Source organism: Lissotriton helveticus, chromosome 8 (assembly GCF_964261635.1).
Source record: "Lissotriton helveticus chromosome 8, aLisHel1.1, whole genome shotgun sequence".
In the NCBI taxonomy this organism is placed as follows: domain Eukaryota; kingdom Metazoa; phylum Chordata; class Amphibia; order Caudata; family Salamandridae; genus Lissotriton; species Lissotriton helveticus.
Genome location: NC_136069.1, coordinates 211,656,029 through 211,683,139, shown reverse-complemented (window position 1 = coordinate 211,683,139; position 27,111 = coordinate 211,656,029). Strand labels below are relative to the sequence as shown.

Genomic DNA, 27,111 nt, shown 5'->3' with positions numbered 1-27,111 from the left:
ATGTTTTGCCCTCATGTTTTGTGCTAGGAGTCCCATTTGTGTTGGAGGGGGTCACAAGGAGCAAACAGTGTTGTGAGGGTAAGTCGGTATGGTGCAAAGAGCAGCCTGGGTGGGCTGGAGCTGTGTGTTGGCAGTCCCCTGCGGACTGTCAATATTGCTGTGCAAAAAGACTGGCTGGAGGTGGATCACGCTGATTTTTGAAGCTAGCGACGCAGTTCTGGTGAGACTGGCCTGTTCGGAGTTGCAAAGAGCCCAAAAGCTTGATTTTAAGAGCTCAAGAGCCACACCAAGGGTCCAGGAATTGAGAAGCACCACTTGGTGGTCAGGAACCCGCTGAAGACTGGTCTAGAAGCCATTGGGGAGCCTTCTATGTCCTTGAAGGTCAGAAGGCCAGCAGACTAGCCCTTTGACCCACTCTGGGGTTCAGGTTTCAAGATGGTACAGGTCTAGTACTTTTTCCCCAGGCAAGAGGACAGGAGTTTAGCACGACAAATCAGTAGTTCCTCTGGAGCGGCAGTCCAGCAGAGTGACAATCCTTGTAGCAGCAAGACAGTCCCTCCTGACCACGTATTTACAGGTCCAGAAGTGCACTGAAGATTTGGTGTCTGAGGTCCTCCTTTTATACACAGTTGTGCCTTTGAATTGGGGAGATGCTCCTAGAGGCAGGCCTTTGGAGTGCACAGATTCCCTGCCTTCCTGAACCTACCTCCAGACTCCGTACAGGTGGGTATGCAGCCTTTTGCATGGAGGCAGGACACAACTGATTCAGGTGTAAGTGAGGCTGAGCCAAGCTCTTACCTCCCAGCCTGCCAGTGATGGTGCATCCAGTCACACCTAAGCTGTGTGTGTGGCTGCCTAGAAGGAATACTCAAAGCCCAACTTGTCACCCACAGCGTCATGCGACCCAGAGACAAGCTGCAGGCACCAAATGGCTAAGGCAAGGAAATGTCAACTTTAAGAAAGTATCAAATGCAAGAAAGGGACTGGACTCCTTCACAGCGTATGCTCTTTTACTTTAGAGCAACAAGAAAACAATTGCCTTTTCTGTTTGAATGAGTTTTTTATTTAACCATTCCTTTTTAAATTATGTTCATATATTTTGAGGGGATTTCAAATACAACGAAAAGCACACCAGTTTTCAAATCACATCAACAGATAATACATTTAAACAATTCATGAAAGAAATTCATAGACCGCCATGAGGTGCAACATCATTATGTGGAATCATTAAAAAAAGTACCATTTATATACACCAAATAAATTAACAAAAATGGCACATCTTGGAACTAGCTAATGTTTCACACCAAAGAAATGCCTAACACGGGGAACAAATTTATAACAGAGCTGGTATTTCACTATTTGCTAACCTTGGTGAGTCTATATCCTTCACAGCCAAAAGAGTATCAATTAAGCCGTTCAGGAAGAGAGAAAAGAGGGTTGGTGCTAGCACAAATGCCTGCCTCACCCCTTTCTCCACAGGAAAAGGGACAGTCAATTCTCCATTCTTGCCAAATCTTACCCTTGCATAAGTGCCTTCATGGAGGCGCTTTAAAAGCTGGCAAAGGTAAACCGGCACCCCCAGGTGGTGTAGGAGTCCCCATAACTGCTCATGATGGACCATATCAAAAGCGGACCTAAGGTCCACAAAAGTCAAATAAAGACTACCCCCTCTCAAGGTTACGGTTTTCCAGTAAATTAATTGCAATCTAAAGATTCGGTCTATGGTCGATATTTTGGACCTAAATCCTACTTGTAAGGGGGTTAGGAAATTTGACTCATCCATCCATGATTGCAGTCGCCCCAGAAGAACACGAGCAAATATCTTTTGAGTGACATCAATGAGTCTAATAGGGCGATAATTTGCCGGGTCTAATGGGGAGCCTTTTTTAAAGATTGGAATAATCTCCGCACCAGCCCAAGTGGCGGGGAGGTCCATACCATGAATAATAGCAATAAACAAGGACTGCCAGTAAGGTGCCAAAACAGCCTGTTCTATTCTGAACAGGTCACCAGGGATTCTGTCCAAACCCGGTGCCTTATTAGGAAGTATCTTGCCCAGTGCCAGAGTAAATTCCAGCAGTAAACAAGGTGGTCGTTCCATATTTAAGGGGCTATAGAGAACATCCACCAGCCCTTGTGCTACAGTACGGTCCAGAGACCTGGAGTATAACATTTTAAAATGCGATCTCCAAGCTTCTTCGGCTAGATTTGGAGCAATAGCCGAATTGCCTTCGGAGTGACCAGTCTTCACTAGATTCCAAAAGCATCTCTTGTCTCTAGTGTCCAAAGCTTTCCTGATCACTTCCCAGTTTTCGTTCTCCCAGGCTGCTTTAGCTTCAGCCAGGGTGTTTTTGTAATGAGACCTGGCCGCTCTGATACCTAGGACATCCTTATTCTTAACTCCATGTACCAGTGTGCTTTTGGCTTCTCTGCACGCCTCATTAAACCATTGGTGTTTCGGTTTGGGGGTCGATATTATTGTTTTCATGTTTTATTTAAAAAAAAAGCTGCCAACTTTAAAAACATCTCCCAATGGTTGGTTGTTATCAACAGCATAGATTCTTGGCCTTGATAGTTTTCAGTTGCACAGAAGGCAAACTCTAAATAGGGAATGATCTCAGTGTACAGAGAGCTCATTTTTTCATTTGATTCAGCTAATGTACCCCAACAAACTCTTCTACCACCTTCTCTAACAATTATATTTGGAGGGGGTTGGATTGGCTGGCCCTGAACTTTACTGAGTTGGGGGATGCTCATCTCAAGTATTAATGGGTAATGATTGCTTTCACATCGTGATTGGACAATGAAATCCCCGATTTTGGACCAATTCTCAACATCAACCAATATATAATCAATTATGGAGGCCTGTCCTATTTTATTAAAAGCTGAGTTTCCTGTCCGAAGGGAATCGACCATTACAGGCCCTAAGCGAATAAGGGTGAGTGAGGTCAATTGGAGAACAAGGGGGGGACCACCCCCTAGTTGGATAAGTATTACAATCTGAAATTGACCAAACAATCTTCTACGCTTGTAATATTGGAACTTACACCATTGAGGGGTTCGAAATGGCAATTAAAATCCCCCCAACAACTAAGTGAGCAGACTCAGGAATAGTCGATAAAAAAAAAAAAACACAGAGGACAAAGTCTAGAGTCTGTGAGGGCGGGAATATACATTTAGGATAGCCAAATTAAATTGGTCATAAAACGAGAGGAGAATACAAAGTATATCCAAAGATCCAGAATCGAGGACTTTGATTGAACACCCCAGATGAGTAGCAACCCAGATACATAAGCCCCCGGAGGGTCTCCCCCCCCTGAGGCCCTGAAGGCTTGTGATTGAATAAGCTACATTTCCTAGCCTATACAATGGAACAGCAGACCATGTCTCTTGAAAGAGACATAGCTCATGCATATCAATGTAAGTTCCCCAGTCAGGATGATCCAACTTGGATGCAAGACCTGCTATATTCCATGAAAGAACCTTTGTGTTGTACGAGTATTATATTTTCGGTCAGGTCAGAAATTTCTTCCTCCTGCTGAAGTATTTGACAAAGTGTCCCCTCGTAATCTTGTGTATTTCCCAGATAGTCCCCTGATGTATTCAACGATGCTCCCAGTCCACCTCAAGTATATCCCCAAGAAGACAAACCCCAAACTCAGATCTTTCGCAGTTTTGTAGCAATGGTGACTGGATAACTATACCTTCAACTGCTTCTACTAAGGGATCCAGTCAATCCACTAGGTCTAAGCTGCTAAATCTATTGCTGACTGGAATGTTAAAAAACAGGATTGTTTCATGGCCCCGTCCCATGTTTGTCAAGTGGTCAGTCTGGGCTCTCTTGCCCATTTTTTATATACACCTACCATTCTTTCTATCAGGGGAGTAGGAGGATAGAAGTAACCGAGAGGAAGCGTCCTTATACCACTAGTCTCCCTTACATGGTCCCAGTTTAGAATCTATTGAACCGTCCTGATATCCCTGAAATTAATCAATACGCAGTCCCCTGAATGTCTTTCTTCCTCAATCCCAACCAACTAACCCGCCTAGTAGAGAGGATTTCGCTCTGGATTGAAGGGGTAAGTGGTCTATGTTTATTTAACCAAAAAACCTTTAATTCAGGATAGGACTCCCCTCTCTCTGTTTCCCCCTCAGTAACTCCAGTTAAGAGAACAGTAGAGGGAGTCGAGGCCAGAGGTAGGTCTATGCGTTGCAGATTGGATTTAGGTATGGTTCTGATAGAGAAAGCATCGCATCGCGACTTGCTCGAGTCGAGAACCTCGCCCGTGTGTAATAAATTAATAAATTGTTCGTCTTACTAATCTTTTATTTCCATACTCGAACAAGGTAGAGGAAGCTTGCATAGGTGTATTTCTAATACAACTAATCCATGTCTTTAAAAACATGGCCGCCGCTTGAAAAGTGCTTCTGCGCATGCGTCAGTCACACTCACGTGACCTGACGTAGTTATACATTTTGGAGGGAAAGGGTGCGCATGCGTAATACACAGCTTTCGTGAATAACGTGCTAATGCTCTTGTGAGCGTGTATATGTTGCTAACATTTAAACTGCATAGTATATTTTTGTAGTGATAAGTTTGAAGTACAAGACCAATGATGTGTTTACATACATTTATTTCTATGTATTAATTTGTTCTCGCTTACTTTTCATGTACTGCGGGAAATGGGGGTCCGAACCGGTTGGGAGCCATATTGAGGGTCTCTTCTGCGCAGACTCGTGGTGCACTGAAAGGTGGCAACAATGGACAGTGGAACTCAGCCAGCTGGCAGCCACCGTCAAGATGCTCATGGGAAAGCCACCTCTGCCCTACGAGAACGGAGAAAGTTGCTCCTTATATGATACATTGTGTGTTGCGCTACTATTTGCCGTGCAGTTTCTCATGGGAACCCCAATCTTGCTAGGCGGTACCCAGAGATGTAAATTAGGCCTCCAAATAGTCTATTCTGATTGGTGTGTTACCCAAAGCCTACCTTAGGACCAATCCAAATTGAGGGATTCTGACACTTTGCAACATTGGGGGGTGGTACACCGTCCCCAAACAGTATAACTACCCTGGGTTCACCTAGGGAAGTCGTCCGACTTGTCTGGTTTAGCTGATCTGTCACTGACCCAACGCACTCAATAGGTGACTGAAGATACAGAGTACTGCGGAGCACTCTGTCCGAAATTGACCATAGACTAAGGTTTTACTAAACCTTAAAGTGCTGGCGGAGCACTTTGCTGGGAGTTCGCTGACCCAATCGGGGTCTTGATCGATAGCTGCAGAGAGGGTGGAGCGCAGGCGTTGCTTCCGAACTGCGGGTGCTGGTCCTGTCCTGAGGGTCTTGTCCGAGAGGTCCTGTCCTGATTCCTAATCTGAGGGTTTCCTGTCCTGTCCTGGGTGTCCATTCTGCACCTGCTGTCCTTTGAGGGGTATCCTTCCTTGAGGGTTTCCTGTCCTTAACTGACCCGTGGCCAGGGTTTGGTTTCCACACCAGTCTAGGTAAATATTGCTCTAAATCTCCTGAAACTGCACTTTTCTATATTTCTGTCTTTTGCTTTAATAAAGACATATCTTTGCATATGTTAATTTTCCATGCTTTCCGCAACCATTGAATCATAAAGTCATTTGCATTTGTTCCATAACGTGTTCCTATGTTATCCTATCTGTTAGAAATTATATTTTGCATTGCAGTTTGTCATTTCCTGATATGGTCTAGAACCTCCTTACTTAAACTGTCTAAAGAACTTTTGCCTTAAAGTATAGTGTCTCTCCCTCTCCATAGACTCTCCGATAGATATAAATGTCCCGAACTCATGTCTTATTCCTCTGAAATAATTCTAGAATACTAGTCCTAATCAAAGCCTATCCCATCTTTAGTAATTCATCTGAAACGTTCTAATTCCTGATCCTGCATTTAAGTGTGTCCTGATTCCATTAGTCGATAAGTGGTTGCTCTGACTTATTTGCTATTCAGCTATGTACTTTCTGTTATTCTGATTATCGATTGCTTAATTACTGTGAATTTGATTATTTCTGAAATGTACTAAATTAGATAAAGACTTTAAAACTTCCAGTTGTCCGTGGTCATTTTACAAAAGGTATTGAATATTATTTTGTTGGGTTGGTATTTTGCTGCCTTTCCTTTTACAGCTAGCTCCCTGATCCATGGTGGTCATAGGTACCCGTGTCGGTGGATGGTAAGTCGGGTACGCTGAAGAATAACGAAGGGAACTCACAAATACCTGATAGCAGAGCGTGAGGTCATCTCATCAATGTATATGGTGATTTGAAATATATGGGCCCGAAGCGGCGAAATTATTGGTCGGGTGACCCGCGCGCTCTATCAGTTCTAATGCGACTGCCATTGTTCCCATAATCACCTCTACTTTTACTGGGGAGATTACATTCCCCTTGCAGGCCCAAAGTTGTTAACATTGTCAACGGGCCTTGGCCAACAACCCCCTACTTTGATGCCCCAGGTTGTAACCCGCCCAGTCTGTGGGATGATTGGCTAGAGAGTGGGGCCCCATTACAGCATTAAGTGCTCTGGGGGCAATATGGGGAGATATGGTCGCTCCGTTGCTCTGATGCATGGAGCTGAAATTTTGGGATTGACCAAGTATTAGAGAGGAGGTCTATTTTACTCCCCCATGAATCAACTAAAAATGTAAGCTTCTCTAAATGTTTAAGAGCTTCTATGGTATAGGTTTCCAAATGCATTTGGATTTCTCTTGACATATTTGTGGCCCATAACGGGGACTCCAATACTAGTGGACTACTTCCACCAGGTGTATTGCTCTCAATCTGGGCTTTTGACGCTGATCTCAAGGAAGAGTTTGCTAGCTTCCCCCCCTTGTGTACTTTTTGTTTCCTTTGGCCACCTTTCCTATTGTCCCCCGTGTCAGATTTATCAACAGTTACAGGAGATGCCCTTTCCAAAACTGGCATTAGATCAGGAGCATTCAACAGATTTACTGTCTGGGACAGGTCAGAAACTCCTGATTCCAAAAGCATGGGTGGGCATGGAATTCTTGGCGTCAAGGAGAGCCGGCGTTCTGTGCGTTCTATCTGGTTAGAGACAGCTCCTAGTGCCTGCAATAAAATTTTGTCGATAGCGGTTAGTTTCAAAATGGGTGAGCATGCAGAAGCTTTATATCGGGTATTTAGGCCTTGCAGGCAGAGGCGGACTCTGCCCCATGCTTGTGCGATAGCTAAAATTACTCCAAGCAAAAAAAAAAAAAAGGGTAAGGATTTCTAGTCTGAGACAAGCACGCTCTCTACAATACTTAGAGTATGAATGGCCAACATCTTTGCTCTTACTAGACTATAGTAAGCATCGGCAATTTAACGATGTTCAAACAATCGCATAGAGACTCACTTTACCCCACTTAACCAGGGGGGGGGGGGGGGGGGGGGAGGGGAGTCCAGTCTTATCCAGTCTCGGACGGGCTCACACGGACCCGCCCTTGGCCCGGGCTTTGCACGCACGCGTCCCGTGCTGCGTGTGACAAGGCGGCGCTTTATAGCGCGATGTCAGCGCCTCCCCGTGCATCAGCTGTGGACAATCTGGGGAGAGCGGTGCACCCTGGGACCAAGAGTCCCACCAGGGCGATGCAGCGAGTAGGTTGAAGTCCCGCAAAAGTCAACAGCTGCCCGCCAGCAGACACGGGCAAAAAGCAAGGCTCAGGGCGTCCCGTGCTGCGTGGGGCAAGGTGGCACTTTATAGCGTGATGTCAGTGCCTCCCCGTGCAGCAGCTGTGGACAAATAAATATTTTAAGCTTTTTCGTGTGTCACATCTTATTGTGGACAAGTACATGAGTGCGAGCGAAAGGGTGTGTCTTGCAATTGTGATCCCGGAGAGAGTCTGAAGGGTTGTGTTCTGGGGTGTCTAATCATTTGTCTCTGAGTGAGTAGGAGAGCAACTGAGACACTTTAGCTAGTCGGCCCAGGAGTATTAAGGTGTTAGGACGGCTCCATCCCTATGCACCAAGGTCCAATGATCCTACGCATAGTCTGTGTTTGCGCAGAATCCCTGCAACAATTTAATTTGAGGCTAATTTACATTTGATCTTGTCAATGGTTGCTGATGATGGTACTGCAATGCTGGAGTGAATACAATGAACTGTAATAGCCCATGTGCGGACAGACTATGAATTTGTTATAACTTACATGATTTTAAATTAGCCTTGTGACCAAACTTCAGCTAATTAAAAATATTGCGCTAATAGCATATGATTATTTCTGAAAAAGACATGTAGCGTGCTTATCTATGGGATTTGAACATACTAATACTGTCTCTTAAATGTATACACAAGGATGAATCCGTTTACACTAACATCTTCAAAAATCTCAATGTAAGCTCAATAATAGCAGGATTATTTTAAAGATTGAAGGTGAATCTGTTACCAACCCATTTTACGAGCAACAGGTGACAAACAGGATTCAAGTCTGTTAGGAATGTCAGTCACTGCAACAAATCTAGAATAATTTTTCATTGAAAGGCAATTAGATTTCCATCTAGATACTTCTAGTTGAATATAAATTTGGCAATAAATTCTACAAAATTGCGGTCAATGATGGACTATTCTCTAAAACTGCATTGATAGCAGTCCAGAAAGGCTGCAAATTATATATACATGATCCAATGTTTTTTTACAGGTGGCCCTTTGGAACTCCAACACCGCACTGCAATCTGATGAGAACGATAGGGTTGGAGTCTGTACTTTATCTGCTATAGTAAAACTTCTTCTTTTCACTTAGAGTATTATTGTGGTCACAGGTGGTTAACCAAAAAGTTTGCTTTTAAAAAAAATATATTTTTATTGCGGAGAGCAGAGGAAATACAATCAAGCAAGTCTACTCATAGGCACTGAAAAATGAAAATAACCAATATTATCATTCAGGATAATACACAGCCGTGTAGCCCACAGCCCGGGGGCCAGGCGGCGGAAAGTCGGAGAGTGCCACAACGAAAAACAAATGTTTGCATGAACTACATATGTATTGCTAGTATCCGCTGATTCGTTTTTTTTCCCCTCGCACGTCTCCGGTTGATCTCATCTCTCATTGTCCTTCACAATTAGTTTTTCAATAAAACCACAGTCTAACATATAACAACAAACAAACCCCCCCCATACTTGGCATCGCTAATAAAGTACGTGTAAAGAGTTAGTTTACCTCCACATGGCCCATTAGGGTACAGACATTACAGTCAAAAGTAAACATCTGGGAATCAAGACAAATCACATAGTAATACAATATGGAACATTAGTATGCGTCCAATATGGCACTGCCCAGAAACAGGTCCCTCCCCCCTGCCTCCCGCTACCTCCTCCTCGGATCCCGACTCCTCAGGGGTAAACAGTTCGGCACTACTGGCATCCGAGTCATCACTGGGCGACCCCTCAGCACACATCATTCTCCATGCTAGTAAGTCCTCCTGAAGCCTCTCATCTCGGCGCGTGCGCTGCATGTGTGTTTACTCAGCCAAGGACCATTCCCTAACGTCTCGAAGCCACAGGGATAGCTCGGGGGCCCTCTGCCCCATCCAAGTGATGGCCACGCGCCGCCTCGCCAACACCAGTAGCAACTGTAGCAGCTTATAGGACAAATTCCTCTTTTTGGGCTTGGGGACCAGGGCCAAGAGACAATGAAGCGGAGTCAGGGCAATCCGGAGACCCGTGACACGGCCAATGTGCTCCACCACCTCCTCCCAGAAGCCACCGACCCGCGGGCACTCCCAGGCCAGATGTAAGAATCTGGCTCTCCCCGCCCCACACCTAGGGCAGTTGTCCCGCCTAACTGCAGAGATACGGTTCAGGGAGACCGGGGTCATGTAAGTGCGATGTACAAAATTAAAGTGGATCAGTTTAAACCGCGCATTGCACGACACCTTCGGATTCAGGAGCCCAATACGTCTGCGCTGGCCCGGCTCCAAAGGAATCCCCAGGTCCGCCTCCCAGGCCGCCCAAGACGGCGTGACCGGCGGGGTCGAATCCCGTTGCATGGCTGAGTACAGTAATGTGATCAGCCGCTTTCCTCTGCGACAGGAAAGAAGGATGTTGAGGGTGTGGGTTAACGGGGGCGCCTCTGGGAACTGGGGCCAGGTCGTCCTCGCCATCTCCTGGAGTGCCCTATTGTGCAGGTATTGTCCCCTGCTCAGGTCAAAGGCTTCCGTAGCTCGCTCAAAGGACACGAAGGAGTCGTCTGGATAAAGGTCCACCAGAGTCTCACATCCGCCGTCCCGCCAGTCCCGGAAGGACATATTCTCCTCCATTAGCTTCACTGGGGCCAGAATCCACACCGGCAGCTCCCTATGAAAGGGGGCCCGCCGCAAGATCCTCGACAAACCGCTGCCAGACCCCTGCGGCATGTCCCACCACACAGGGCAGGGCCTCGTCTGCTCCCTGTCCCTTCATCGGAGCCACCTGCAACGTTGTCTCGTCCGCCCTGCCCGCCTAGAAACCAAAAAGGTTTTAAAAAGAAATCTTCAAATATAGTCCCTTACACAGATTTTTAGATATGAAGCCTTTGGCCAAATACTGGTTATTTAAACATTTGTATATGGGAAAAACTTTATTGCAATAGTCATGAAGTCACACAAAGTACAAATGACCCCACTTTTGCAACCTAACATATCTGATATGGATTCTGTCTTTTTTATGAAGACAGACAGAATATCTAGGGAAGGGTTCCAGTCAAAGAACCATGTAAATTATTTAGTTAGAGATGGTTCGAAGTCAACAGTCATACACAAGTAAAACTGGAAACTAATGTTTGATTTAATGGGCAGATAACCTTTGGACTTATTAACTATCCGATCCAAATCGAATAATGTAGATTTTCAGTTTGATGGAAGTAATACGTTGGCATCTTAAGAGCTATTTAAATACCTACATACTTAATATTTGTCTACAGAAATATATTTTATTTGGTGAATGAAGTGGACTAAACTTCTTTTCTGATGGCAAGGCATGCAACAAAAATGTTTTCAGGTAAGTTATATTTTCTGGCCTTTATTGTGTGTATATATATATATATATATATATATATATATATATATATATATATATATATATATATATATATATATATATATATATATATATATATATATATATATATATATATATATATATATATATATATATATATATATATATATATATATATATATATATATATATATATATATATATAACCTGATAGCAGTTAGGTCTGCTTTTCCATAGAAATAGCGTTTTTTGGTTTGCCAATAACGTAGGCCCCTTTTGGCAAATGTTCACAAAACTTTCCAATAAAAAAAGTTCATTCAACTCAGCTGCTTCCTGGAAAAAGTCGGGGTGATCCATCAAGCGGTCACCGAGATAAAAAGGAAGGTCCCAAAATGCAAACTTGCTATGCATTTTCCACAGACTTCAAGACAGGCTACAGCCAAAACTGCTGAACATAAATACACCAAATTCGTCAGGAAGCAAGATCTTTATCTGCAGATGGTGCGTTTTGTATAATGTATAGTAAATCTGCTCACTAGTTTGGGAAATTAAGGACAAAAAATAATTGTATATCTGGATAGTTGGGTACGCGAGAGGCTTGAGAGACTCACAGCTAACACGGCTACGTTATCCAGTGTCAAAGTCTGTAGAGCTATAAAACTGTAGGAATTACCAAAACTGACCCCTTTTGAAAGCTAAGGGCGTTTACAGTAAACTGATATGGAACAAAACACCAGAAGAGTGGAGGGACAAAAATGGTCCCAGGCACGAGCAGAGTCAGGAGCCACCTCTGCAACAGGACAATATGTAGTCTTTTAAAACTACCAACACTGCGTTATATAAAAATGTACATTTCTCAACACAGCCGATGTGCTTTCATACACAAAGTTCATTACACAGTCTCTTGACTCAGATGGTGTTCTGTAACTATGCTCAAGCATCACAGACCCATCAAGCACTTTACACAGGCAACTACAACTGGATGGAAATATTACTCATTCTATAGCACTTTACACACAATGCCTCCTGGAGCCATGATACAGTGAAGGTAGGACTATTGCAATAACATTTATACAAGATGGAAATCTTGAGTACAGAAAGCTCAAATAAATTCAAAATCTAAACTAAAAGTAGCCATATTCAAACAGGAAATCAGCAATACCACACACCCGTTTTGGCAAGACTCCAATAGTTACCAAGACAAAAGTCACGTCATGGAGTTGTGAATAACATTCTTCCTTTCTGGAACAGGGACAGGTTTTGAAGATATGCAAATGACCTTAGGCCACCACAGCCAGATTCACTGGATCACTGTGGTCCCAGAAGATAACAAGCATTGGCATAGCCAATAGGTCTCGCCTTTGTGACCTTATAAGAGTTTAGCCAGAGCTATTGGCTTTGCAAATGTTTAAAGTTATTTGTAGAGCAGTGTGTCTGCTGTGGAGCATGTTGAAAAGTTACAATGAAATATTTTTCTAAGCATTTTTCTTAACTTCTATGTAAACAAGACAATATGTACAACTAAACAATTGTATTAAAAACTAGAAAATATATATTTGTTAAATTTTTTGCCCATGAAATTCTGTCAACTTCTTGCGGCTTGTTTTACTGCTGGTTTGTTACATATATTTTTTTGTTATATGGGAGGGGCATAAACAATGGGAGGGTGGATGTTGAGAAATAGTACCTGAATTGCAACATAAGCAGCTGATGGATGTTAGGGGTGAAACAGATGCTACATTACGAGGGCATAAATAACGCAGAGGATTAAGATGCCTGCTGCAAAGAACATGTCCATGGGTCCAGACGTTTTCAGGGAACACAATTGTAAAGGTAACTTGGGCTATTAATGTTCTGCTGGATAGAGATGGGAGTTGTATCTAGTGCAGGGGCAGCTCCAGCGTGAAAGCGGCGAAGCGTCGCCCCCACTGCTCTGAGAGCAGAAAAAAAGAAAAAGATAAGGATACAACTTCGTAATTTTATTTTTCTCTGCTACGGCACTGGGTTATGGCGGGGCAGGGGGTGAAGCCTGGGAGGATGGTGAGTGCACACGCTCAAAGTGCGCATGACTGCTTGCCAAGTCATCTTGGCTGGCCAAAGTGTAATGTACACTTAGCATGTTCCCCAACAGGCTGCATTACACAGCCTGGTGGAGAACATGCCCAGGACCCCAGTCTCCATCTGAGCGCCAAACCACAGCGCTCAGACCAATCACAATGCTGCAGTGTTGTGATTGAATTAGGACAGCCGGGTGCTTCCCAGTTCCGGACGTGCCAAGAAGGGAAGGAACAACAGACTGCCGCATCGGAAAAAGGTATGTGGATTTTTAGTTGCTTTTTACATTTTTCAACCCTGCTACGCCACGCGCATTCCATGGCACCCTTCACTAATCTAGTGGCTGTTTGCACTCTCAGTAATCGTAAGGCAAAATAACTGTAAACTCCAAATAAACAAAGTTTTACTCAAGTGTAAAAATGTATTTTGTCCGTTCTTTATAGAAACCAACCAAAAATATAAGATGTGGAGAAGCATACTGCAGAACAAACACGTTGCCTGCCACAGAAAACTTCACATACCGAAAAAAACAAAAACACCACTTGTGCACATTGAAATTAAAATAATGTAAAAAAAGGCTCAATGCAAAAAGTAAACACTGTAATGTACAATTCAATAAATAAAAACGGAATGTCACCAAAAAGTTATGCCTCCTTTAACAAGCCATCACCGAAAAGGCCTCTAAGGTTTATTTATGTAAAAAACTAAACACAGCTGCACAGTCCTTTCCTTTCAGAAATAAATAAATTCTAATGCTGATTGGAATGTTAAGCCTCTAGTGAGCTGGGGCAAGTGGGGTCTGAGGTGAAAGAGGAGGCAGCAGTTATGTCCGTGTTGTATGAGGACCTCTGTTGTGGAAAAAAAAAAAGACTGCAGATCGTCCCTGGCTGTACCCCGTCCCCTCCTCTGGCATAGTCAGCGCCAGAGGGAGGAAGCAAAGATAATATAAATGCATGTAGCCACTGAAACGAGGAGCATAAAGGTGGGGGGTGATGGGTCAAGCTGCAAATCTGGAGTGGGTTTTAAGCAGCACATGTGTGTAAAAAGCCTTTTGAAACTAAGTCCTTTACCAAGAGCTTGAGACAGAAAGCATACGGAACATTCCATCAGCTACTAAAAAGTGAACCAGCACTGTGAACGTATCAACACATCTTAAGGGAAACCTGTGCCTTAAAAAAATAAACACAGTGAAACAAAACATGTGGCCACTAGTGAAATGATCCATGTAGCAGGGTCAGTCCTAAGGGCGGTAACAAACCAGCTACAAGGTGGCACAAATGCACACTGTTGACCAATGACCACAAAGCAATTTGGAAAAGCTGACCAACCAACCAATAAAATAAGTGGTGTGTTCAAACTCCACAGAGAAATAACTGCATGTCTCACAGAGCAGCGCATGCACGCTGACCCTAGATTCAACCAAAAAAGTGTGTTATGTTCCTAGGTGAAACTCAATCCAAGCACGGCTATTTCTATCAACTGAACTCTTTCAGAGAAGCTTCCCATTTTCTTGGACTGTCAGATAAATTATGAATTCCCATTTACATGGTAGTAGCAAACCAGGTCTTAAACAAATTATTAAAAACTGCGTATCATCTCGATTAGTTGAACAAAGGAGATTGATCTCAGCCCCCCCACAAATTGTACATATCACACACATATATATAACATACACAAATTCTTTTAGCAAAACTATTTTGGATCTCAGATGTCAAAGCTAGAATGAAAGAAAATTACTAAAATGTGAAATTTTCAAATAGTCCAAGGTGTCAGGTCACTGTTAGCAATCACAATATACGTTAAAGTAAATTATTTGTTGTTGCTTTAATGCCCTACAATCAACCAGTCTTCCCTCAGAACGCCCGTCCCCCTGTAAAGTATTAAATGTCACCTCTTCTGCCAGGTCTTTTTTTATGAGAAATGTCAAGTGCTGGGCGACAGTCATGAGAATCAGCGCTGCCTGTTTGCTTTGTAAATACGGGACCAACCGGGCAATCAGTTTCTTGCCTTTCCCAACAGCCAAGGACTGGAGAAATTCATCCTCTGATTCACTGAAAGCAACAACAAAAAAAAAGAATAAAGAAAAAGTCAAACTGCGAGAAAATTTCTATTCAGTTCCTCAGCCAAGTCCTCGCCTATTTAATAATACATTTGTAGACCACCAGTAGAAAACCCATGAAGTTAAGGCTGCTAGGTCTCATTCACTGATTTATAGATGCCACAAGTAAAGCAAAATAGTTATTTCACATCACTTACTCTACGCTGTTAACGCACTCCTCAACTTTCAACGCATGGTAGATCCTTTCCACCCTATGATTCTGTTTATCAAGGAACCAGGAGCGTTGGTCCTCCGGAACAAGGACCATTTTCTTTTCTGCTTCTTCCACCTCCAGCATCATCATGAACAACTGCAAAAAACAGGAAAAAGACACCCTTTTAGGCCAATGTTGCACTGTGCTAAATATTTCAAAAGGGGTAAATAGATTTTACATTATCTTCTACTACTAAAGTTTGAAAGCATGATATTGAGATTCCTTCTTCACCATGCAGGGTTCCTACTCTTCGGAATACATAACTGAGTTGATTGCCAGAACAATCTGCATTCCGCAATATCTTCCTCCAGCCACTCACCTCTGCTGTGATCAATCCTCTGCTAGTTACTGCTCTTCCACATTCTTCCGCTAATCTCAACTGTGGACTGTCCGAGTCATGGCCATTTAATTGTTATACAACACTTAACTAAGAAAATCATGAGAGCTGCTGCTTGTTCCTCTGTTTTTTGTAGGCAGGAATACAGAGCCATGCCCCAAAGGCTTTATGGACTACATCTGCCATTTCAACAAACCGTGCATAGAATGTCATTCATTACCCTTGCTCAGTTAGAAGCTATTTAGTAGATGTCGCCTGCTGTGCTCTACACTTGGGGTAGTCTGTTTCTAGTGTGGATATATTTTATGGCGAATCACTGAGCGTGTGCAGGTTAAGTATAAGAAATAACTTGCATAGGTTTAAATCCTGCACTATGCAAGACTTGTCGACTTATAGTACTGGCTTTGATCATTGTTAATCAGGAAACTCCATCACAGTCCAATTTCCCTCTATGCTTTGCCATCCTCACTTCTGTTCTTGTACTGATCAGAACAAGTTCGATATGAGAGTAATTTACTTCTTATTCCCCTTCATGCTATGCAATGTCACGATAATCTGAGCAGCTTTTTGGAAGGATAAGGACCCACTTCTCGATTCGTATCGCCCCTTTTTGATGCTCAACCTAACAAGAAACTGAGCAAAGCACTGGAGACCCGACTACTCCCCCATATGTGCTCTAGTCCACCCTGACCAGGCTGGCTTTATTCCTACTCGTAGCACCATAACCAACATTTGTCAGCTGCTTTTTGCTTCAGACCAGCAGACTCGCTCTGCTGGTATGTTTGATATGCCACTTTTTTGGGCATGAGCTTTGGATTATCCTTTGTCAAATGGCCAAAATGTTTATACACTAGCCTGTTGGCTAGGGTCCGCACTGGCTTGGTGATATCAGGATCATGGGCAGTGGAGCAGGGCACCAGTCAGGGGTGTCCTTTGTCTCCTCAGTTTGCCCGGACGGTCCGACGGGGTACACTATGGAGGTTTAGAACTTTCTTCCGACTTTCGTTATCACTCCTTGTATGCAGAGGACATGCTCCTGGATATTACAGGGGGAAGACAGATTTTGGGGGTGCTGTGTCTGCTTAGAATAATATCGGGCACCACTCCGGGCTAGAAGTCAATCCGGACACTTCTTGTGTCTACCCTCTTGGAGGGGACCACAGGGGGTGAAGATGCATCGAGTCTGCCCTGACGCTGTGGTGGGATTCCAGCACTATTTGGGGGTAATCATTTACTGCACAGCGGACTTATTTTATAAGCGCAATTTCTGCTACACCATTGCCACCTTATAATGTTCAGTGGCCTTTTGGATCACTATCGTTGTCGGTTGGAGGCCAGGTGGCTATTTCCAAAATGGTAGCGTTGTCTGTCTATTTGTTCTTGGCCCTCCCAGTGGAGGTTCAGCTGAAGTTCTTTCAATAACTGGATGGTATCCTACTGATGCTATATTGGGGCACATTGGAGTGCCATGTGATGCACTAGAAGCTGTGCTTGCTGGTGACACTGCTGCGCCCAATTTCGGACTTTAATAAATGGAGGCAGAGCTGTAGTGGTTGGCTCACTGGAGGTCTACACTGAGACGGTGTAGGCAATCAAGAGTGTGGCCAACCTCCAAAGAGCAATTGACTAGCTCTTTGAGGAAACCCATGCCTGCTTCCTGAGTGCAAGATATGAATGTAATGATTGGAACAGCGCACTTCGTTTGGACTATGGCACTATAGAGGACGTGTACTAAATTACCACACACGTGCGAGCTGCTGTTGCTGGCTGCCCGGTATAAGGAGCGGTTGGAGGGGATGGTGGAGGCTTCAACTGAGGATGATGGTGGAGAGCACTGACCTGGATGACTTATTGGAGGGGGTGGGGGGGGGGGGGGGCAAGATTTGGGCTTTCTTGGATCTTCAGGAGACATATGACCGCCCAGTGGGGCACTTTTGCTCCATGGAGCTCTTTTGCATGGGATGTGAGTGGTGTAGCGGAGGTTGAGAACCGCCAGAGCACAAATGCTTGCATTACATCTTTCTCATCACGGGCTGGAAAAGGGAAGTCATGCTGCTTTACAGGGCACTACTGAAGGGGCACAGCAGGACCAGACGGTTCTGTGTCAGCACTTGGAGGAGGACTTGGTAACACCTCTGTGTGATAGGCTTGGAGAAGGGCACTGAAGCTCAAGCTTATTCAGTTCTATCTACACAGGGCCTACCTTACCCCCAACAAACATACCATGTTCCCCGGTGCGGCATCGGACTGTCCAAGAAGACATGCGGATGATTCAGGCCTTCTTCCATATGGTGTGGTCCTGCCAGATGTTGCTTCCACACTGGACCACTGTTCAGGTTTTGAGGGCTCTTGGCCCGTTCTTCCATTAAGAGGTGCAGGGGGAGGGAGGTCCATGTCTTGCCTGCCAGGTGCGAGAAGGAGTGTCCTCTGCTGTTGGTTTGGCGGACCCAGGGGGTGCATGTGGGGAAGCGATAGGCAGAACGAAGGTGTCTGGTTGTTTGAGGCAATGTCAGTAGTTGAGGTATGTTGGTCCTTCAATGTGTAGGGCTTTGTAGGTGTGGGTCAGCATCTTGAATAGGCATCTCTTCAGTGTCCCTATAGATTCCTGAGGTGGGGTGTAATGTGGGTCTTTCTGGGTAGGTAGAGGAAGAGTCTTGCCGCTGCATTCTGTATTGTCTGAAGTTTCTTCTGGAGGCATGCCGTGATTCCTACATAAAGTGCGTTTCCGTAGTCCAGCCTGCTGGTGTCTAGGGCCTATGTGACGATCCTCCTGGTGTAGTTTGGGAGTCACTTTAAGATCTTGCTAAGCATGCGGAGGGTGTGAAAACAAACAGATGAGACTGCTCTTGGCCTGTTCTTCCATCAAGAGCTTGCTATCCAGGATGGTACACAGTTTGCAGGCATGGTCTGTTGGGGCTGGTGGCGGGCAGAGACTTGCAGGCCATCATGCTTAATACCAGAGCAAGCACTAACGCAGATCGAGGTCTACTGAACAGATCCCACAACCGTTTCACGAACACGGGACTTGGACGGTCTTCTTTCATTCCCCCCACTGTTCCTTAACCGGGAGGTTGGCAGCGGATCCCTGGAACCTGCCCCAGGAATTCAATTGCCCACAATCACCTTCGTGGCCAGAACGGGGCTCCAATTTTGGACCCAGCAACTGAGCCCACGTTTTATCTTCTCTACCCACCGGCAATAACGGGGCTCCGTTTTTGCACCTGGACCACCATCACTGTTGTCAATCGGCAACCCGGTCCTGATGAAGATCCTAAAATCAATAGTCGACCCACAATACAGCGCAACTTATGGGGAATTATTTACCTTGGTTCCCAAACTAATTGCCAATACCCATTCACTCATGAACCAACAACTTTGTATATATTGTGTTTTTCATTTTTGTCAATTTGCGTCCTTCGCTGTTTTCACCCATATGTCACTTGCGCCGTCACCGTTTGTCTCACTATCACGTAGCACACTAAGCCCCCTTGGGTTGCCAAATGCATTATATGCCCCCAGTGCTTTTATCATAAACTGTTCTGTTGATTGTTTTTGCTTAAACTTGTCCTTAAATATATGATGCTAAATGCACTTCTAAACCAATTGAAATTCCAAGTCTCTCTTCCTTCCCAGATCTTTTGTAATGTCCTGTACATGGAAATATTTCTGTTATTCAAGTAAATCCAATTGAGATGTTTTTGTACATAATACCAGAGCAAGGCATTCCTAACGAGGAGGTCTTCCATCTTGTCCATGTTGAATTTCAAACAGTTGTCTCATCTAGTCAGTGACGTCCAGCATGCTGGTGTTGTAGTTGATTCTTGCAGTCGAAGGATCTTCAGTCAGCGAAATAAGTTGGGTGTTCTTGGCATGTGAGATGTTGAGCCTGTGTGATCTGATGGTGTTTGCCAGGGGAGTCATGTAGGTGTTGGGTGGGGCTGATTGACCAACCTCGTGTGACTTCATAGGTCTTCTTGGGCTCTGATATGAATGGTGTGAGATGGATCCTTAGAGTTCTTCCGGAGAGGAATGTAGCTATCCATTTGGTGGTGTGTCCCTGGTTACCAACGTGGAGTCAGTTGATCAATGTGTGATGAGTGACTGCGTTGAAAGCAGCTGATCGATCCAGAAGGTTGAGGGCCGCCATTTCACCACAGTCCATGATGGCCCTGATGTCATTGGTGGCTGCTATGTTGCTGGCTCGAAATCCGGATTGGAAGAGGTCCGGGAGGGTGAGGTGCTCCAGGCGGTGGGTGAATTGCTGTTTCATCACTTTGAGGATCTTAGCTGGAAATGGGAGCGGAGAGATTGGCTGTAGTTATTGGTCAGTTGGATCGGCAGAGGGTTTATTTCAGGAGGTACTCACTTCGGCGTCTTTCAAGTCTTCAGGGAAGGAGACCAATGTGATTGAGGTGTTCAGGACCTTCCGGAGTTTGTCGCGTATGGTCTTGTTTCCAAGGTTGAATACATGGTGGGGACAGGGGTCTGTAGGTGCTCCTGAATGCACAGAGCTTGTGATGGAGATGGTGTCTTGCGTGGCGAGGAGGTCCTATTGCATGTGGAAATGTCCCATGTTTATGTGTGTGGGCTGGTACATTCTGTTGGCAGCAGAGGGTCGGTGTTCGAAGTTGGGCTGGTACATTCTGTTGGCAGCAGAGGGTCGGTGTTCGAAGTTCTCATAGATGGCCAAGATCTTGTTGTGGAAGAAGTCTGCCAGAGTGCTGCACAATTTTAAGGGTGTGATGTTAGTGGCAGTGGGACTGGAGAATTACTTCACGATGGCAAAGAGTTCCTTGCTGTGGTTGGAGCTGGCCTCAATGCAGTCTGCTAGGGCATTCTTTTTTGTTTCTTGCATGAGATGGTGGTAATGTTTGAGGGCTGTCTTGAAGGTGGTGCGGTCTTCTGTTTGCCTGCAGATGCGCCACTTCCTTTCTAGTTGCTGGCTGATGTACTTTGTGGACTTCAGTTACTCTGTGAACCAGCTGACTGTTTTGGTCAGTCCTTTGGTGTTGGCTTTATGTGTTGGCACATTCTGTGATCCACCAGGAGAGGATTTTTGCTGCTCGACTTGGGTCGGATGATGGGATTGGGAGGTGGGAGCTTCGAGCTATCCACCGGTTTTCTGATGTCCTTTTCCAGTCTCTGCATGTGGAGCTGTGGGGCACGGTGCCTGCATTGGTGAATCTTGAGATGGTGAAGTGAATGCTGTAATGGTATGTCTAGGTAAGCTGTGTAGCATGGCTGTATTGGACTGTCGCTGGAAGTGAAGGGGAAGAGTGTCTCTCCTACGATGTGGGATGGTGGTCAGTGACCCGTTTCTTGAGGCCAATGTTGTTCATGTTCTCTAGGAGGTAGATTGTATTAATGTCATGGAGGTGGAAGTTAAGCTCCCTTGGAAATATGTAGTGCTTTGAGTCTGTTGGGGCATTTTAAGTCAGGGATGGCATCACAGAAGAAAGGGGTGTGTGGTCCAGGTGGTCTGTAGGCAAGGGTGCCTCCGGTGGTGCTTTTGCAGTCTGTAATTGAAAATTGAGATGTTCCATAACCATAGTAGGGTCATCTGAGGTTGTGCATCAAATGGTGTCCTTGTAGATGATGGCAATTCCACCTCTATGCATGTTGGTCTGTCCTGTTGTGTTATTTTGTATCCTTCGGGTGTGATGCCGATGTCTGGCGAGGAGGCGGACTTCAGCCAGGTGTCCTTGAAGATGGCAACGTCTGGGGTGAGGAAAGAGATAGTGTTCCTAATTTCCATGGCAGGTTTGCTGAGTGATAGAACATTTAGTAAGAGGCACTGGAGGTTTTCTGTGTTGGTTCTGGTCGACACAGTGGGGGTGATAATGTTTGCGGTGTCTCTGGTGTTGTGGTCTGCTTCGGTCCTGTAGGTGCAGCAGCAGTGTTGGCAGGAGAATGGTTCTTTGGTGGTGCGTGGGGATGTGGAACAGCTAGGTTGTTGAGGTATCCAGGGTCTGGAGATTACAGTGGTGTAGCTGTGCAGGGCGATAGAGCCAGGGTTCCTGGTGCTGAACACAGTCAGGTGTAGATGGGCTTGCCTTTGGCGCGCTGGCAGCGTGACCGTACACCGGCCTCCATAAGTAGCCATGGGATGTGTAAAGGTCTGGCAAGATGCAGGAGGGCAGGGGGCATGAAAAGGCACAGGAAAACCAAAATAGAAACAGAAATTCAAAGTGGGGCCAAATACAGTGATAAAAACAGTACAAACAATGCTTACAAACGCTGCCACAGTAATAGCAAACAACAATTAAGGGGAGACCTGGGACCGAATATCGGCTAGAGGAAAGTAGGAGGGCAGTGGCATGCTAGGCCTTGGAAAAAGTCATTGAATAGCTACACTTCAATAAAACCATTAAAATGGCCACCCATGGTTTTAAAGCCCATACAAAGTTGAGTACCGACTGCAGTGCCCATTTGGGATATGACACAGCAGGAGTAGCAGCCATGGCCCAGCATCATTGTCCTTCTAACTGCAAGGGCCCTCAAAAACTTACTATTTTCACTGTGGATCATAATATTGTGCTTGGGTAGAAAGCGGTCACTCACACAGAGGGCAAGCAAGAGCTGAAGTTGTCTGGTCTGTTGCCCTGTGTTGTATGGTAGGCAGAAGCAAGATCTGAATGACACTACAACAGACCAATGGATGTAGAAAGGCGCCTGAAAGCCCCTGTATGTAGCTAGGACTACGTATGTATTTTGAATGCTTTTTTGCGAAACGTGAACATTTGTGGCTAATGCTAGATTTATTAAACACGCTTTGGACACTATTAGCTATGCCAATGCTTGTTTGCACTGGCGCTACTATTCCTCAGGCACACTGAGCATGCATCAGAGTGCATGTGTGCACCCAACAGCCTTCTTGGAAAGGGACAAAACACATTCCAAAATAGCTGGAAATAGCATGCATGTGTTGTGATGTACGCGTATGCCAAGCATGTGTGTGCCATGAAATGCAGCCAATTTTTTTTTTTTTTTTTAAAGTTTACCATGCTAAAACTGCTCACTGCTCTTGGAAGGGAACGTAAATAGAAAAAAAATAATGAACAAACAGCGTGTTTGGGAAAAACAAACAAAAAGCAATTAACGAAAACAGGATCTGAATGAGGGCAGCATGGCCAAGACTGGGTGCCAGAATCAGTAGGGACTATTTTTCAAGTTTCCACATCTGTGAACAGCCATTGTGTGACACCAACGCCGATGGGTGGCTTCTTTAACCAATGCCTTAAACGAGATGAGCCACTGTAGCCAAAGGCTGAGAGGGGCAGTCAAACGGCCCCTTTCTCTACATGTACCTATGTGAACGTTTTGGTTGTCGCTTTTTGGTATGTGCTGTACCACAGGGATCGCTCTCAGCACACAACTAAAGTGGTCCACAGGCGAGAACTAAACAGAACATAGTAAACATTCTCAGCTTGGTATGGTATCAGAATTCACAATACCTTCACTAGAAGCCGGTTTGGAAATAGCTTGCAGAGGCATGGTCCACTCCTTGCTGGAAATGAGGATCCGCTTGTACGTTCACACACTCTACAATCAACCATCCATGGATCATCAGTACATGGAGCTCATGGCGCGTGCACAATGAGGTAATCATTAGTGCAACCATTCATAGTACTCAGTGCCATGCCAAGGACTATTTATTCCTTTGGAGTACCCCTAACCACCTTCATGCAGTAGTAAGAAAAAAAACTAGTCCTTTTAATGCATGGGTAGACAGAAACAGATGAGCAATGGGCCCTTATAACAGCCCCCAACGTTTTCAATTATTAAAACTGAACTTCCAAAAGTCACTATTTGTACAGTTTTTCCGTCCCCCTAAATCAAGGTTTCAAATAATTATACATTTTGTGAGCAACTTAAACGTCAGCAAATCTCCTGCCACTTACTTTGCTGCATCTTACCTTCTCAATGCCTTTAAGCACCCTCAGCCTCTGGTAACCCAACGCCTTAATATCCTGGAGAAAGAGGAACAAAACATGTCATTACTCAGAGCATTTTGACTGTCAATTATTGTTCCCAGCATTTAATGCCAGCGGTAGCTGAACACTTCAAACGCTGTTGTGTTTACGTTTGAGGTGTATTCAAGTCACCTAAATGTTTTAATATAGCAGCTTTGGATTTCTTCCATGCTGCAAGTGGAGGGTTCCTTACGCAAGGGTAGGTACCACAAGGACAGCAGTAGTGCTTATTCTATGCCGGTGGGAGGGAAGAGAAAGACAGTACAACAGTGACAAGGGGAGAAGGCAGGGATACAAAAGAACATGCAAGAGTGACAAGTGTAGAGTGCAGAAAACAGAGGTACGAGGAGGAATCAAGACTGCACAGATGGGTTTTTAGCAATGCAGACATTTAGCAGCAATGGCAGAAAGAAACAAGCATTTGCAACGCATTTGGTCTCGCCTTTGGGACCTTATATGTATTTAGCTGTGCAGCACATTAGACTGGGTACTAAAATATCTACTGTTCTTTAACATGGATGGAAATAAGGACCAAACTGTGTGACACGCCAGGTATGGGGTCACATGAAATATTGACTCAGCGGGAAAAGGTATCGTTCAAAGCTCTGTTTTTAATATAAAATCAGGGCCTTCGGTGGTCATGTCACTGAAAATACAAGATTTGAAAAAAATATTGTCTACGGGTGCTCATGGAAGACAATTTCTACGGACTGGAATCTAGAGAATGCTAAAGTGATTCTGGTATTTTACTGACCTCTGCTGGTCGTTTTCTATCAAAAAAATTATATAGAGGCAGTTGCCAGAAAAATAAAATAAAGGAAGTACCTCAGCAGAAAGCAATTCTAGTAGTTTACTGACCTGTATGGGTCGTTTTCGATCAAGAAAGTTAAATAGAGGCAGCTGAACAAGCAGAACGCAATTCTGGTATTATACGGACCTCTACTGGTCGATTTCTATAAAGCCAGTTAAATAGAGGCAGTTGAACAGAAAAAAAGTCCCTAAGCAGAAGCAGACAAGTCCTAGGGCTGATCTCCAGAGCCCACAAAGTACATACACAAATAAGTATATACTAAAGTATATATAAGAGGTCTCGAATGCTCGAACTAAAAACATTGGGCCTTTTCAAAAGATTTTATTTATTTTATTCAGCACTGCAATCCCTAGGGTGCGAAAACAAGTTGGTAGACGGCCACTAATAAACAATGGTCCTATTTAATTATATTAATACTTTTTGGCAGCAAAGTTTAAAATCAGCACCATAGGCCATATTACAGATGACTGCGCCTGAGCTAATTGTCGCTGTGCTCCAAAGTAGGTTTGTGTTTATGTGCATTTGCGTCTGCGCTAATAAAATATGCGCACAGATGCAAACGCACATAAACAGAGTTCAAAGTCTGCACCAACATCACAGGGCATTACAGACCGATCCTCTGTAATGCCATCGAGCGCATACTCTGGCACACAGTGACAATTAGCGCCGGCATCTCCAAAAAAAAAATAAAAAAAAATAAAAAAAAGACAATCCATGTGTAATCACCCCAAAAAATATGCATCTTAGTAAAGTATTCTCTACCATAAAAAAATTCTAAAACTGCTCTATTGTACAAGTAAGTGGCCTCAAATTGGGGCAGAAGTAGGCAATCCTTGACCAAGGTTCACACTTTCATGGCAGCTGCTCCAACACCATGACTTTCTGGCAGCAGCTACAGCAAACTCCATCTTTTTAAGGAATACAAATCTCAAAAGATTTTCCAAAAATGGAAAGATAAAAGGTCAGGGTAGGAATCAAGATTTCTAGAAAGGCACAGGGTGATAAAGAAAAGTAAATCCTGGTCCCCTAAAATGAGTGCCAGTGCTCACCACCTGTATACACTGGCACAAATTAAAAAAAACTAGGACATAGGCTGTCCTTTCCTTTGTCCTGGTGAAGTAATTCCTTCGTCAATGAAGGAACCTTTAGGCAAGTGCTACATTATAGGTTTTTTCCTCCAGTATTATATAGAACACACTTAAGCCGAAGGTACTGGAGCGCTGTACATGAGTACCACTTACACCACAAAAGGACACATTAATTTTTGTTTTGTTTTTTCAGGCATGGGGAGATTAAGTTATTTGTCCAGTATCACCAGATACAGAGCCAACGACAAACTAACTTGGTTCCTTCAGTCCAAACTCGACACCTCTGGCCTTAATTAGACCTACTCTGCAGGTACAAGATGCACCTTCTTACTAAATGTTATTCCATATTTGTAGCTCATGTAACTAAAAGAAAATGGAGATCTCTTCTACAAGTACAGGTAAACAAGGATTCAAGGCTTCTTTGAAAAAACAAAACTACTCATGCCTACATACACGTATAATTATCTTTCTATCCATGCTTCAGTTTTACACGAACAATGTACCTTCTGTAAGAACAACCAGAGCAGTTTCAGATACAGGGCATAAAACACTGGAAAATTGACTTACCTCATCCAGAACGGAGTGAGAAATTACATCTATAGCTCTCCGGGGGCTGTAACACGTCGACACCGCCACTTGGCCCAATGATCCCTCAATGTGTACCACTAGGAAAATAGAATGCAAGAGTTAACCATTATTGTGATAGAGTCCATTACAATAAAGTCATTTCTACTTGCTAGATTGATAAGGATAGGGGTGGGTGAGGGCAGAGTATTAATAACGAGAGATTGTTTCACTATACGTAAAGGCCAGTTATTAACCAGCACAAACTGGAGTTGGGCACTTACACCAGTCTTTATAATTAATGACAAATGATAAGATGATCAAAACGAGAAGTGCAAAACCGGAGTGCCTGTTACCAGCACTACTTCATTCCACCAAACCACGCAAAATCTGTTGGTTTTCCCAATATACATCAGGGTCACAGAATGTGGAAGAGCACATCTCAATTCACATGGTGACCCCACTACACCTCCACCAGGTGCTGTTTTAACAAGTTTCAGCCGAATCATTCCACGAGGGAAAAATCAAATCCGGTCTCTGGTGCACAACACAAAAACATCCTATGTCCACTTCTGAGGACCCAACCAAACCTGAATGCCCACAAAAGTAACTTGAAGACCATTCATCCGCTGCACCGGAGGCCTATGCCCGAAGTTTTAATATAGGCGAAGTGGAAAAAGCCATCCACGATACCTCAAAGAACAAAGCACCAGGCCCGGATGGGGTGCCGGCCGATTTATATAAATCTTCCCCTGGAACATGGGCAGCTGTTCTGACAAACGTATTCAACGCAGCAACTAGTTGCTGCTACCCATCTTCCTGGGCCACTTCCATCATTATCCCAATCTTTAAGAAAGGTAACCGGGACGACGCAGGTTGTTATAGGCCTATATCTCTCCTGGACTCTGCCGTTAAAATTCTTGGCAGAGTCTTGTTAACCAAGCTGAGGGAGAGTATAGAGACCCATGGAGG

General features: G+C 44.4%; 1 protein-coding gene across 4 annotated transcripts in view; it reads right to left on the bottom strand.

Annotated features, from left to right (window-relative positions):
- The window catches only part of PATL2 (PAT1 homolog 2), a 358,628-nt gene that overhangs the window by 83,417 nt on the left and 248,100 nt on the right, over window positions 1-27,111 (bottom strand). For all 4 annotated transcript variants that reach the window (XM_078655954.1, XM_078655957.1, XM_078655956.1 and 1 more), the window contains 4 exons: window positions 26,143-26,240; window positions 23,620-23,673; window positions 15,311-15,462; window positions 14,946-15,105 (listed from right to left, as the gene is read on the bottom strand). In XM_078655954.1, the coding sequence (XP_078512080.1) occupies window positions 14,946-15,105; window positions 15,311-15,462; window positions 23,620-23,673; window positions 26,143-26,240 (464 nt within the window). The remainder of the gene's footprint in view (window positions 1-14,945; window positions 15,106-15,310; window positions 15,463-23,619; window positions 23,674-26,142; window positions 26,241-27,111) is intronic.